Below are 15880 nucleotides of genomic sequence, written 5' to 3'. Positions count from 1 at the left end.
GTGACATGGGGGTCCGATGCTTCCAGAGGTCTTCCCCATGCTGTCCTCATATCTTTGCAGCACTGTATGCATGTGTCAGATGACGTGTCACACACCACATGGCCAAATAAGGTTGTAAAATGTTAAAATGACATTTCCTGGTGAATGCATTTGTCTAGGTTAAAAGCAATTCAAAAGTGCAAAAACACATGAAAAACTCTACGTGTGAACATAGCCCAAAGTGTGGAGGAGTATTTTTATTTTTGTTTATTTATTTTGCCTTATATACAAGTCATTACCCTGGAAAGGATGTTCCTTAACATATTTCTCAGGAAAATCCATTTTGGCTTCGTTTTTGTATGTTTTATTGTGAGTCCATAAAAGTGGTGTAATACTCTGACCACGTTGCTGACAGCAGTGATCTGGGAGTCAGAGATGCTTCCAGGGGTCTTCCCCATGCTGTTCCCATGTCATTTGAGCACTGTTCCAATCGATTTGGGCAATTTTTAGGCCCTCTGCAGACCGCAGGGGGGAACCGCCTGCAAAATGCACGAGTTTCCCATAGACTTTACATTGGGCTCGTTGCTCGGGTCGAGCACCCGAGGATTCCAATTTGCTCGACCCGAGCAACGAGTACAAGAACATTTTAGTGCTCGCTCATCACTAAATGAGTATTTTCACACCTTAGTGTCCCTAAAGACCCTCATACACATTTGAAGAATGTTAGCCTAACCTGCCAACATTCGTGGGCTCAGCAAACAGTCTGTGTATGCGGGCCTCCCATCTATCCCCTGACAAACGATGGCAGAGAAGATAAAGATTCGACTTGTATGATTTCGGACTGCCAATCATTTTATTCTTTGCAAGATAAGTCACTGCCAGAGGAGTCTGACATTGACTCTCTAGAAGATAAATCAGGAGCCCTTGGCTTGTATAGTTGATTCAACAATTGATGTTCATATAGTATATAGATGCAGGGTGTATCGAGATGTCAATCGCTAGTTCAGAGGTAACGGTATATCTGAATCTGATAACCAGGCTCTGAATGATGGAACACATGTCGTACCTTCAGCAATAGCTGGCACTCGCTTCCCACTGATCTAATGGTGAGAAAAAAACGCAAATGAAACTATCCATTTAATACACATTATGGACCTGACTTTTCAAGACTGGCAATATGTATGCTGGGCTTGATGGGAAGGATGTGTTGGAGTCATACACTCCTGATTTATTAGGAGGCGTCTGTCAAGTGGCATGCACCTCCATGCGCCTCGTCAAAAATCTTACTCCAGTAAGAGTAAAAATTTTTTGTGTAATGTACGTCACCGCTTATGATGAATTTTATAACCTGCTGCATCATGCCCTTGTCGTGCCACAGTCATGACCCAGCTCCGCCCTTTTTGGCAGAAAACGCCTTTTTGAAACTGGTGTGAAAACACCAAAAATCACAACGTTTTTGCTCAACTTTGTGACTTTTTCAAGTGATTTACGGCACAATTCTGGCGTAATAACTTTGATGAATGGAGGCATATAGTTTTATGCTTGTTAAATTTTTATAGTAAAATTGTAATTATCCATGCAGCTTTTGTGCTAATTTTCGATGCAATTTTTAGGGAGTGGGTACAAGAGAATCAAAACATCATACATTTATTTCTATTTGGGTCTAATCCTACATGTATGATTCCAGTCTAACACTCATCAATTTATTCTGCTTTTCACTTTTTCAGAACATAAACTCCACAAGGAAGAAATAGAAATTCAGAAACCGCACCTAAGTGTTTTGATCGTTCTGGGATGTATTGCTGCATACAGTCTCATAATGACTGCATCATTTATATATATTTTGGTAAGGCAATTACATATAACTATTTATTTCATCACTTTGTGAATTATGTGCAAAGAGAGAAAGGTATTGTACCACTGTGTTGCCACTTCAATAGGGACAATGTTGATAGATAATCTAATGATGCCAACTGCTATTTATACAGGATATTAATAACCATATTTTACAATTTTTAAAGGGGTTGTCCAGTAATCGGACAAAAACTTCTCAATTGTTATATTTCCCTGTATAAAATAAAAACTGCATATACTCACATCTGGTGTCGGTGCAGTTTCAGTGACGGCGGTGCCAGGTCTCCCGAGACTTGCGTGACATTATGTTATATGAGCTCTGGAGGCAATCAGCAGCTGCTAATGGCCAGCTTCACTCTCCCTTCCTTCAGATGTAACTAACATATGGAGGAATTCAAACGGCAGCTCTCACTTATTATAGGTGTTAGTTTCATCTAAAGGAAGTGAAAGGGAAATGGCCCATTAGTGGCTGGTGACTAGCTGCAGAGCTCGCATGACAAAACAAGGTCATACAAGTCAAGAAGCCGGCATGACCCGACGCCAGCAATGCTGGAATGGCACCTGCATGAGAGGTGAGTACAGGCTTCTTTTTATGTTATATGGGGAAATACAGCAATTGAGAAAGGGTTGTCTGAGTAGTGAAAAACCCCTTTAAAAGAACAGCATAGTAACCAAGAAGCAGTGAGTTTATATACAGTGGTGTAAAAAAGTTTTTGCCCCTTTCCTTATTTCTTATTCTTTTGCATGTCTGTAACATTTAAATATTTCAGATCCGAAAACAAATTTAAATATTAGACAAAGATAACACAAGTAAACACAAAATGCAGTTTTTAAATGAAGATCTTTATTCTTAGGAGAAAAAGAAATCCAAACCTACAGGGCCCTGTGTGAAAAAGTGATTGCCCCCTAAACCTAATAACTGTTTGGGCCACCCATAGCAGCAACAACAGCAATCAAGCATTTGTGATAACTGTAAATGAGTGTTTTACCACGCTCTGGAGGAATTTTGGCCTACTCATCTTTGCAAAATTGTTGTAATTTAGCCACATTGGAGGGTTTCCGAGCATGAACCGCCTTTTTAAGATCATGCCACAGCATCTCAATCGGATTAAGGTCAGGACTTTGACTAGGCCACTCCAAAGTCTTAAGTTTGTTTTTCTTAAGCCATTCAGAGGTGGACTTGCTGGTATATTTTGGATAATTTTCCTTATGCATAATCCAAATGTGCTTCAACTTGATGTCACGGACAGATGGCCGGACATTCTCCTTCAGGATTTTTTGGTAGACAGCAGAATTCATGGTTCCATTTACCACAGCAAGTCTTCCAGGTCCAGAAGCAGCAAAACAGCCCCAGACCATAACACCACCACTATCCTATTTTACTGTTGGTATGATGTTCCTTTTCTTAAATGCTGTGTTACTTTTACGCCAGATGTAGTGGGACAAACATCTTCCAAAAAGTTCAACTTTTGTCTTGTCAGTCCACAAAGTATTCTCCCAAAAGTCTTGGGATCGCCAAGATGTTTTCTGGCAAAACTGAGACGAGCCTTTATGTTCTTTTTGCTCAGCAGTAGTTTTCGTTTCCGTCTTAGAACTCTGCCATGCATGCCTTTTTTGCCCAGTCTCTTTCTTATGGTGGAGTCATGAACACTGGCCTTAACTGAGGCAAGTGAGGCCTGCAGTTTTTTGGATGTTGATGTGGGGTCTTTTGTGACCTCTTGGATGAGTCATCATTACACTCTTGGGGTAACTCTGGTTGGCCGGCCACTTCTGAGAAGGTTCACTACTGTTCCATGTTTTTGTTATTTGTGGATAATGGCTCTCACTGTGGTTCCCTGGAGTCCCAAAGCTTTAGAAATGGCTTTATAACCTTTTCCAAACTTATAGATCTCATACTTTGTTTCTCATTTGTTCCTGGATTTCTTTGGATCGCAGCATGATATCTAGTGTTTGAGAATCTTTTGGTCTACTTCACTTTGTCAGTCAGGTCCTATTTAAGGGATTTCTTGATTAAGAACAGGTGTGCCAGTAATCAGGCCTGTGTGTGGCTAGGAAAATTGAACTCAGTTTTCCAAAGATGTGATAAACCACAGTTAATTTATGTTTTAAGAGGGGTGCCAATCACTTTTTCACACAGGGCCCTGTAGGTTTGGATTTCTTTTTCCCTTAATAATAAAGAGTAAGACCTTTATTTAAAAACTGAATTTTGTGTTTAATTGTGTCTTCTTTGTATAATATTTAAATTTGTTTTCGATAATAGATTTCCTAAAGGAGGAAAAACGTGGCGCTATCTAAGTGTACTAAGATTTGATTAATTAAAAGGGCGAGTATCTATAGGAAATTGCTCACCTGATGTGGTTGTGCAAAGCAGAGGCACAACTCCCGCTTGTAGTAAGGATAAATTTGCAAAAGACTGCGGCCGGCCTGGTGAGGTGGGATTGAATCGTGAGACGGGAGTATCCTACAACGAGGATGTCAAAAGCGAGAACCAGGTGATGACACTGTCTTTGCCACCAAGTGAGATCAAGGTGCAGGAACTTCAGGTGGCTCGTAAGTAAAAAAAAAAATTTTATTCAAACTAATATAAAACAAAACTTATATACACAACGAGTTTCGGCTGTTTGCATCCTTCTTCAGGTGTATGGAAAAAATGAATTTGACCCTTCTTTTACAGCCCTTTGCCAGAGTGAGAGAGGGAGGGGTTACAAAAAGAGGAAGAGAAGGCTGCAAACAGCGGAAACGCGTTGTGTATATAGGTTTTATTGTTTTACATTAGTGTGAATAAAAATTTTTTTTTTTACTTATGAGCAACCTGAAGTTCCTGCACCTTGATCTTACTTGATGGCAAAGACAGCGCCATTACCTGGTTCTCCCTTTTGGCATTTAAATTTTCTTTTGTGATTTGAAACATTTACGCATGACAAACATGCAAAAGAATAAGAAATCGGGAAGGGGGCAAACACTTTTTCACACCACTGTGTGTGTAAAGAATACTTTTATACATAACCTAAATAACAAAACTGTACAGTTCTATCACCCCAAAACATGGCTTAAACAAGTTACATGGCCAAAAACTCTTCGAAATTTGTCTGAATAAAATGATAGATTGATATCTGCTATCCGATGTCTGGTTCCATAGAAATCCACTTTTTCCTTTTACGTAAATGAGCTGTTAAGATTAGAGATGAGCGGTGTTCGACTAGAACTGTTCGCCAATCTCAAATTCGAGCTGTTTTGAGCGGTGTTCGAGCCGTTCGACGAACACGAACGATTTGCAAAAAATTCGGCTGTTCGAGGTAATGTTCGATAACTGTTCATGCACCAAAAGCGTGTACTGCATGTCTGGCGCTATTTAGAGCACCAATCATGCAGGGATTGTCTGCCACTCACTGTAATGCCACAGCCATGGTGGTTGTGGCATTACAGTGGTTGCCCAAATCGATGGGAACAGTGCTCACAGTGAAACATGAAAAGCCGGCAATTCAGCAGTGGCATACACCGGTACCCGACAATTTAAAACCGAAAGAATAGAGTATCACACATAGATTAGATAGATAGAAACATGTCAGTCACATATATAAGAAGTACAGTGACAGTGTTGGTTACTGTACTTGTGATTTAGTGTAAAGGATTTATTAAAAAAAATATTAGTGTTTTCATGCACCGTCTCTTTAAAAAAAGCCGGCCGGCAATTCAGCATCGGTACCCGACAATTTATAACAGAAAGAATAGAGCATCACACATAGATTAGATAGATAGAAACATGTCAGTCATATATATAAGAAGTACAGTGATAGTGTTGATTACTGTACTTGTCATTTAGTGTTAAAATAAAGGATTTATTAAAAAAAAAAATTGACGTGGGGATCCCCGTAATTTTAGTCTGTAGCGGAGGTTAAGCAGACGGCTGGGGCAGATGTTTGAAGCCTGGGAAGGGGGTAATACCCACGGAGCTTCCCAGGCTACTAATATCAGCCCCCAGCTGAATACCTAGCCTTTACTAGCTATTAAAATGGAGGACCCCCAAAAAAATTACGTGGGGTCCCCCCTATTTTAATAGCTAGCAAAGGCTAGGCAGACAGCTGGGGGCTGATATTAATAGCCCAGGAAGGGTGCCATGAATATTGGCCCCCTCCCAGGCTAGAAACACCAGCCGTCAGCCACCCCAGAAATGGCACATCCATAGGAAGCGCCAATTCTGGCACTTAGCCTCGCTCTTCCCACTGCCCTGTAGCCCATTCCAGCTTAAGCCAACGATCTCCTGCAAAAAAAGTAAAATAATAAAGCAACATCATCCTTACCTTTCCACGGTTCCCATGACAGCTTCAGCTCTGCTACATTCACATGACAGGCTGGACCGCAGCAGAACTTTGCCATCCAGCTTGCCATGGGCAGACACTGAGAAGCGCAGGCATGCTTGCGCTCCTCAGTGTCTCGCTGTGACGGCATCCAGATGAGCCGAGTTCATGTCAAATGAACTCAGCTCACCTCATGCACGTCACTGACAGCGTGGGAAAATTGTCCTGCGCATGCGGTGAGTGCAGGAGAATTTTCCCACGCTGTCAGTGACGTGCATGAGGTGAGCTCATGTCCAATGAACTCAGCTCACCTCATGCACGTCACTGACAGCGTGGGAAAATTCTCAGCGCTTGAGCAGGAGAATTCTCCCACACTGGGATGGCATTGTGATGACAGGCTGGATCACAGCTGAGCGCTGCCATCCAGCATGCCATCATTCATAGACACTGCAGAGCGCAGGCATGCTTGCGCTCTACAGTGTCTCTGAAGGATGACAAGCTGGATGGCAGTGCTCAGCTGTGATCCAGCCTGTCATCTCAATGCCATCCCAGCGTGGGAGAATTATCCTGCTCAAGCGCTGAGCGCTGAGAATTTTCCCACGCTGTCAGCGACGTGCATGAGGTGAGCCGAGTTCATTGGACATGAACTCGGCTCATCTGGATGCCGTCACAGCGAGACACTGAGGAGCGCAAGCATGCCTGCGCTTCTCAGTGTCTGCCCATGGCAAGCTGGATGGCAAAGTTCTGCTGCGGTCCAGCCTGTCATGTGAATGTAGCAGAGCTGAAGCTGTCGTGGGAACCATGGAAAGATAAGGATGATGTTGCTTTATTTTACTTTTATTGCAGGAGATCGTTGGCTTCAGCTGGAATGGGCATGATGGTAAGTATGGTTTAATTTAGAACAATAAAGAATTGTGTCTTTATTTCAATTAAAGGACTTTATTCTGGGTGTTTGTGTTTTTTTGTAACTTTGACTATGTGGTTAGTAATGGGGGTGTCTTATAGACGCCTCTCCATTACTAACCTGGGCTTGATGTCAGCTGGCATTATAAGCTGACATCAACCCCAACCCTATTACCCCACTGTCACCGCTACAGGGCAGTGGGAAGAGCGAGGCCAAGTGCCAGAACTGGCACATCCTATGGATGCGCCATTTCTGGGGTGGCTGACGGCTGGTGTTTCTAGCCTGGGAGGGGGCCAATATTCATGGCACCCTTCCTGAGCTATTAATATCAGCCCCCAGCTGTCTGCCTAGCCTTTGCTAGCTATTACATAGTTACATATAGTTTATAAGGCCGAAAAAAGACAAGCGTCCATCCAGTTCAGCCTATTTCTTGTGCACTGCAGCTATTCCGCTATTCCTATACCATGCGGTATAGGCCAATTTACATCATTGAGTAAAAATTCACTTCCCGACACCAATCTGGCAGTCAGATTAAATCCCTGATTTAATTAACTAAGCATAAGATGTAATTTTATTGTTCTCAAGAAAGGCGTCCAGGCCTCTCTTGAACTCATTAAGTGAGTTGGACATCACCACTTCCTCTCCCAGAGAGTTCCAGAGTCTCACGGCTCTGACCGTAAAGAATCCCCTTCTATGCTGGTGCAGGAACCTCCTTTCCTCCAGACGCATAGTGTGCCCCCTCGTCTTTGTCACCATCCTTGGTATAAACAGGTCATGGGAGAGATCTCTGTACTGCCCCCTGATGTATTTATACATGTTTATGAGGTCTCCCCAAAGCCTTCTCTTTTCCAATGTAAACAGGCCTAATTTTGACAACCTCTCTGGGTATTCTAGTCCCTCCATTCCCTTTATTACCTTAGTCGCCCTCCTTTGTACCCTCTCTAGCTCCAATATGTCTTTCCTGAGCACCGGAGCCCAGAACTGTGCACAATATTCTAAGTGCGGCCTTACCAGCACTTTATACAGAGGAAGAACAATGTTCTCATCATATGAACCTATTCCTCTTCTGATGCATGCCATGACTCTATTTGCCTTCGCAGCTGCTGCCTGACACTGGGCACTCCAATTTAATTTGCTATTAACCAAGACGCCCAGGTCCTTCTCCATGTCAGATTTCCCCAACGGTTTCCCATTTAATATGTATGGGTGACTGCTGTTTTTCTTTCCCATGTGCATGACCTTACATTTATCGGCATTGAACCCCATTTGCCATTTTTTGGCCCAACTCCCCAATTTATCTAAATCCTCCTGTAGCTGTGCCCTATCCTCATCTGTATTAACTACTTTACAAAGTTTAATATCATCTGCAAGTATTGCTATTTTACTATGCAACCCTTCCACTAGATCATTAATAAATATATTAAATAATATAGGGCCCAAGACAGACCCTTGAGGCACCCCGCTAGTAACCCTGACACCCCCTGAGCTTACTCCATTGATAACCACCCTCTGCTTTCTATCACTCAGCCAGCTATTTACCCACTTGCACACATTATCCCCCAGACCAAGCATTCTCATTTTATATACCAACCTTTTGTGTGGCACAGTATCAAACGCTTTGGAGAAGTCAAGGTATACAACATCCACTGACTCTCCCCGGTCCAGCTGTGAGCTCACCTCCTCGTAGAAGGCGATCAGGTTTGTTTGGCAGGAGCGATCCCTCATGAATCCATGTTGATATTGAGTTAGACAGTTATTATCATTAAGATATTCTACAATAGCATCTCTAAGAAATCCTTCAAACAATTTACCCACAACAGACGTTAAGCTTACTGGTCTATAGTTCCCAGGGTCACTTTTAGACCCCTTTTTGAATATTGGTACCACATTTGCTTGGCGCCAGTCTAGTGGGACAGTCCCTGTCCATAAAGAGTGCATGAATATAAGATACAGCGGTCTGTCTATCACATTACTTAATTCTTTTAGTACCCGGGGGTGTATGTCATCTGGGCCTGGTGACTTGTCTATTTTGATATTATTTAGGCGTTTCTGAACTTCCTCCTGGGTTAGGTGGGTGATATTTAGCGGAGGGTTTACTTTATCACTCTGCATTTCCTCCGATAAATTGTTTTCTTTTGTGAAAACAGTGGAGAAGAAGCTATTGAGTAGGTTTGCTTTACCCTCATCGCCCTCTATGACTTTACCCAGGTTATTTTTCAATGGGCCAACTCCATCAGTTTTAATCCTTTTACTGTTTATATAGTTAAAGAACAGTTTAGGATTTGTTTTACTTTCCTTGGCAATTAGTCTCTCGGTCTCCTCTTTTGCTATTCTTATTTGTTTCTTACAGATTTTGTTTTTTTCCCTATAAGATATTAGCGCTTCCTTGCTGCCTTCTTGTTTAAGTTTACCGAAAGCCCTTTTTTTGTTTTTCATTGCCCTCTTGACTTCCTTATTTAGCCACATTGGCTTCCTCCTATTCCTAGCCCTTTTATTCCCATAAGGTATGTACCTTCTACAGTGACTATGTAGGACTGTTTTGAAAATTTCCCATTTTCTATCCGTGCTCCTATTACTGAAGATACTATCCCAGTCTATAAGGTGAAGGGCATCTCTTAGCTGATCAAACTTTGCCCTCCTGAAGTTCAGTGTTTTTGTGACTCCCTTGCTGGGCACCCTACTGAAGCACATGTGGAATTGTATAATGTTGTGGTCACTATTTCCCAGGTGCCCCCCGACCTGCACTTCAGTTATTCTGTCTGGCCTGTTAGTTAATATTAAGTCTAAAAGGGCCGTCCCTCTAGTTGGTTCCTGCACAAGTTGTGACAAATAATTGTCTTTGATAATTGACAGAAACCTGTTTCCTTTCTGAGATCTACAGCTTTCGGTTTCCCAGTCTATATCGGGGTAGTTGAAGTCCCACATAATAATCACCTCGTTATTTTTTGCTACTTCGTCTATTTGTCTCATTAATAGACTTTCCGTGGCTTCTGCTATATTTGGTGGTTTATAACAGACTCCTATGATAATTTTATTATTGTTTTTTGCCCCAAGTATCTCCACCCATAAGGACTCGACCTCCTCATTTCCCTCCCATACATCCTCCCGTATTGTAGGCTTTAGACACGTCTTTACATATAGACAAACTCCACCCCCTTTCCGACTTCTTCGATCCCTTCTAAACAGACTGTAACCCTGTAAGTTAACTGCCCAGTCATAGCTTTCATATAACCATGTCTCGGTTATTCCCACTATGTCATAGTTACCTGTAGATATTTCTGCTTCCAGTTCATCCATCTTGTTTGTCAGGCTCCTGGCATTTGCTAGCACGCAGTTTACACGATTTTGTTTTGTTCCAATCTTCTCCCTGTGGATTGTATTAGAAATTTTCTTACCTCCCTTCCAAGCATCTTGTCTTGGACCTTCTTTGTCGCACTTCATATCTTTCATTAGTATGTTCTCTGGTTGCATGTTCGTGTCCGGCGTTTTTCTTCCCATCCCCTCTTCTTCTAGTTTAACGCCCTCCTGATGAGTGTTGCGAGTCTCCTGGCGAATGTGTGTTTCCCGGGTTTGTTGAGGTGTAGTCCGTCTCTGGCAAGGAGTCCGTCATAGAGGTAATTCACACCGTGGTCCAGGAATCCAAATCCTTGTTGTCTGCACCATCGTCTCAGCCAGTTGTTCACATCAAGGATCCTGCTCCATCTCCTGACGCCATGCCTGTCTACTGGAAGGATAGAAGAAAAAACTACCTGCGCATCTAGTTCTTTTACTTTCTTCCCCAATGCTTCAAAGTCCTTGCAGATTGTCGGTAGGTCCTTCTTTGCCGTGTCATTGGTGCCAACATGTATCACAAGAAATGGGTGGACATCCTTGGAACTGATGAGCTACGGTATCCTATCGGTAACATCCTTGATCTTCGCCCCTGGGATGCAGCATACTTCTCTTGCGGTTATGTCCGGTCTGCAGATAGCTGCTTCTGTTCCTCTCAGTAGTGAGTCTCCCACCACCACCACTCTTCTTCCCTTCTTGGCTGTCCTTTTTCTTGTCGCTTCTGGGTGTTTCTGGGTGCTCTTTTCTTTTTTGCTTGCTGGTCGTTCCTCATCCTTAGGTGTGCCATCTTCGTCCTCCACAAGTCCTTGGAATCTGTTTCTCAGTTGTGTGGTTGGTGGTGTCTCCATGGTCTTCTTGCTTCTTTTGGTCACTTGCCTCCACTTGTCTGCCTCTGGAGGTTCTCTGATGCTTCCTTGACTTTCCGTGACCAGTAGTGACGCTTCTGTTCTGTCCAGGAAGTCTTCATTTTCCTTGATGAGTTTTAATGTCGCAATTCTTTCTTCCAGTCCCCACACCTTTTCTTCTAAAAGAGCCAGTAGTTTACACTTCTGGCAGGTGAAGTTGGTTTCAGCTTCTGGTCGATCTGTGAACATGTAGCACATGTTGCAGCTCACCATGTAGGTTGTCACATCTGCCATGCTGCTCCTTGTCCCTGCTGACTTGATGTCTGTCTTCTTTCTTGTGATACCCTAGGATAAACAAATTAAACAATTTGGCGATGCGCGGTTTGGCGATGCTTTCCAAGCAGCTGGTCCCGGCTGTACCCAACGATCTTGTAGCTGAAGGAGACTCTTCGCTTTTCCCAGAAGGCACCTGGAATATGCAAATTGTCCTCTTCAAGCTTCAATCCCTGGTTGAAAAATTAAAATAGAAGGGACCCCACGTCATTTTTTTTGGGGGTCCCCCATTTTAATAGCTAGTAAAGGCTAGGTATTCAGCTGGGGGCTGATATTAGTAGCCTGGGAAGCTCCGTGGGTATTACCCCCTTCCCAGGCTTCAAACATCTGCCCCAGCCGTCTGCTTAACCTCCGCTAGAGACTAAAATTACGGGGAACCCCACGCCAATTTTTTTTTTAATAAATCCTTTATTTTAACACTAAATGACAAGTACAGTAATCAACACTATCACTGTACTTCTTATATATGTGACTGACATGTTTCGATCTATCTAATCTATGTGTGATGCTCTATTCTTTCTGTTATAAATTGTCAGGTACCGATGCTGAATTGCCAGCCAGCTTTTTTAAAGAGACGGTGCATGAAAACACTAATATTTTTTTTAATAAATCCTTTAACACTAAATGACAAGTACAGTAACCAACACTGTCACTGTACTTCTTATATATGTGACTGACATGTTTCTATGTGTGATGCTCTATTCCTTCTCGTCTAAATTGTCGGGTACTGGAGTATGCTGCTGCTGAATTGCCGGCCGACTTTTTTAAAGAGAGTGTCTTCTGAGCAGTTTGTCAGCTTTTGGATACCTTTGAAGGTGTTTTCTATGTGTTTTTGTTTGCCTGCCATTGGTTTTAACGGTGTTCGACGGTGTTCGACCGTGTTCTAAGGTGTTCAATGAACAGTTCCTCGAACATCCTGGTGTTCGACGAACCGAACCGAACCCGAACACTATGGGGGTGGCTCAACACTAGTTAAGATCTATGGGCCGGACACTGATCTGCCTGAGAATCTGCCTCCAGACATTATTTTAAATGAAAAGGGGCATTACCAATGTGAGACATGTAGATCAGGAGAGCAGATTGTCAGTCATTACATGACTCACACTGATAACACCCCCTTTCACTTAACATAAGCTCTGGATGCAGATTCTCATGCAGATCTGCATCTGGCCCATAAGATCTAACAGCTACAGTAGCAGATATCAATGTATCATTTCATTCAGCCTCCTATGACCAGCATGCCCATGTAGACGGCTTAGATGGGTTGATCCCACTGATAAATTCCCTTTAAGGTATCTGGTAGAGACATTTGTGGCTAAGCTTCACTTTAAAAACCGCATATTGTGTTCACTTGTAAATTAAAAATATAACAACTTTATGATTTTTTTTATTTTGCAGAGAAAAAGAAGAAGAACCCGAATTCAACAGAGTGAATACATTAATGTTGTCCCACGACGGCCAAGAAACAATAAGCCTTATATGCCTTATGCTGCCAATCCTATTCACCCTTGTTCTCGCTGACTACTGCATATGCTGGGCAGATATTCCATCTGTCTGTGTTTTACCAGGACTGTCGCAACAGCAAAACAGCAGTCTATATTCCTGAATCATGATATTAATGTTTTTTTCACTAATTTTAATATTCGTCTCAAAAAGACTGTCTCGTTTGCAATAACTTTAAAATTTATATATCAGGTATCATGGGATCCATAAAAGCCCTATCAAAATATAAAATTAATTAACCCGATAGGTAAACGCTGTAAAAAAAAGTAAAGTGGAAAAAAAACTAAAATGTCAGAATTGCAGCATTTTGGTTGCTGCACCAACGCAATAAAAAATATAATAAGGAGTAATGGAAACACAGTGCTCCGAAATGGTAAAAATATAAGCTCACCATGGAAAGAACAAGCCTTCACACAGCTCCATTTATGGAAAAATAAAATAGATAATTTTTTTTTGTTCAGTTCAGAATTTTTGTAAACCAATAAAATAGAGAAAAATGTAAGCATCTGAACCTAAAGAATCATGTTATCGGGTAATTTTTAATGCACAATAAACACAGTAAACATAAAACTCCAAAAACAATGGCGGAATGGAGTTTGTTCACCACTCTACCGCACTTTATATGGTAAAATGAATGGTATCATTCAAACCTCCAACTCGTCCTGAAAACATGACCTGTTGGTGGGCTTTGAGGACTGGAGTTGGGGAACCCTGTTGTAAAGGAGCACTGTCTACAGCATGTACCTAGAGATTGCATATTGCATGTTTGTAATGGGTATGTATGTCTGTATAATGTGTGTATAATGTATGCATATAATGTATGTATGTGCAATATGTGAATAATGTGTTTCTCTATTTGGCATCAAATGTACAGTATATGTCTGTTTGTGTGTGTAGGTATTGCTATGTCTACCAATAGTAAGATGTGTTTTGACAATAAAAAAATATAGTTGCTTAATTCTTTAAAGGGGTTATCCAGGACTATATTCTTTTTTTACTATGATCCATAAAACTAACAGGCAGGTAGTTGCTTGGAGAGGTCACTGACCGCTCCTGGCGGCATTTCATAAATCTGATATTATTTTTCTGCAACTCAATGAGTGCCAGATTCTTTCTTCACTGAGTATATGGAGTGGTATCCTATCCTGGCACCATATTTTTATACAGTGAGTGAGTGACGTACAGTGGTGGCCAAAAGTATTGGCACCCCTGCAATTCTGTCAGAAAATACTCAGTTTCTTCCTGAAAATGATTGCAATCACATATTCTTTGGTATTATTATCTTCATTTAATTTGCTTGCAAGGAAAAAACACAAAAGAGAATGAAGCAAAAATCAAATCATTGATCATTTCACACAAAACTCACAACCTTTAGCCAAAATAACTGCGAACAACCGCTTCCGGTAACCATCCATGAGTTTCTTACAATGCTCTGCTGGAATTGTAGACCATTCTTCTTTGGCAAACTGCTCCAGGTCCCTGATAGATGAAGGGTGACTTCTCCAAACTGCCATTTTGAGATCTCTCCACAGGTGTTCTATGGGATTCAGGTCTGGAGTCATTGCTGGCCACCTTAGAAGTCTCCAGTGCTTTCTCTCAAACCATTTTATAGTGCTTTTGGAAGTGTGTTTTGGGTCATTGTCATGCTGGAAAACCCATGACCTCTGAGGGAGACCCAGCTTTCTCACACTGGGCCAAACATTATGCTGCAAAATTTGGTGGTAGGCTTCAGACTTCATAATGCCATGCACATGGTCAAGCAGTCCAGTGCCAGAGGCAGCAAAGCAACCCCAAAACATCAGGGAACCTCCGCCATGTTTGACTGTATTCTTTGACCGTATATTTTTCTTTGAATGCTTCTTTTTTTTTCCTGTACACTGTATGTTGATGCTTTTTCCCAAAAAGCTCTACTTTTGTCTCATCTGACCAGAGAACATTCTTACAAAACGTTTTAGGCTTTCTCAGGTAAACTTTGGCAAACTCCAGCCTGGCTTTTTTATGTCTCTGGGTAAGAAGTGGAGTCTTCCTGGGTATCCTACCATACAGTCCCTTTTCCTTCAGACGCCGACGGATAGTACGGGTTGACACTGTTGTACCCTCGGACTGCAGGGCAGCTTGAACTTGTTTGGATGTTAGTTGAGGTTCTTTATCCACCATCCGCACAATCTTGCGTTGAAATCTCTTGTCAATTTTTCTTTTCAGTCCACATCTAGGGAGGTTAGCCACAGTGCCATGGGCTTTAAACTTCTTGATGACACTGCACACGGAAGACACAGGAACATTCAGGTCTTTGGAGATGGACTTGTAGCCTTGAGATTGCTCATGCTTCGTCACAATTTGGTTTCTCAAGTCCTCAGACAGTTCTTTGGTCTTCTTTCTTTTCTCCATGCTCAATGTGGTACACACAAGGACACAGGACAGAGGTTGAGTCAACTTTAATCCATGTTAACTGGCTGCAAGTGTGATTTAGTTATTGCCACAGGTAAGTTAGAGATGCTGTTAATTACACAAATTAGAGAAGCATCACATGATTTTTCAAACAGTGGCAATACTTTTGTCCATCCCCTTTTTTAGGTTTGGTGTGGAATTGTATCCAATTTGGCTTTAGGACAATTCTTTTTGTGTTTTTTCATTGAAGACAAATTAAATGAAGATAATAATACCAAAGAATTTGTGATTGCAATCATTTTCAGGAAGAAACTGAGTATTATCTGACAGAATTGCAGGGGTGCCAATACTTTTGGCCACCACTGTATATCCTATTTATAACTTCATAATGAGGCAGCCTATTTTTTTTTTTCACGTCCTTCATTTCAAGTGCCATACTTTTTGGC

At 41.9% G+C, this 15880-nt stretch overlaps 1 protein-coding gene across 2 annotated transcripts in view; it reads left to right on the top strand.

The window, feature by feature from the left end:
- The window catches only part of CD28 (CD28 molecule), a 161984-nt gene extending 147780 nt beyond the window's left edge, over window positions 1-14204 (top strand). Inside the window, exons 5-6 of one of the 2 annotated variants that reach the window (XM_073645606.1) lie at window positions 1707-1825; window positions 12942-14204. In XM_073645606.1, coding sequence (XP_073501707.1) covers window positions 1707-1825; window positions 12942-13064 — 242 coding nt within the window. In that variant the 3' untranslated portion in view covers window positions 13065-14204. The remainder of the gene's footprint in view (window positions 1-1706; window positions 1826-12941) is intronic. The other variant, XM_073645605.1, reaches the window with a different exon arrangement.
- Window positions 14205-15880: the final 1676 nt, after the last annotated feature.

This window comes from Phyllobates terribilis, unplaced genomic scaffold, assembly GCF_046119375.1.
Source record: "Phyllobates terribilis strain yellow unplaced genomic scaffold, ASM4611937v1 Scaffold_9__5_contigs__length_417890890, whole genome shotgun sequence".
In the NCBI taxonomy this organism is placed as follows: domain Eukaryota; kingdom Metazoa; phylum Chordata; class Amphibia; order Anura; family Dendrobatidae; genus Phyllobates; species Phyllobates terribilis.
This window is presented reverse-complemented; position numbering and strand designations above follow the sequence as displayed.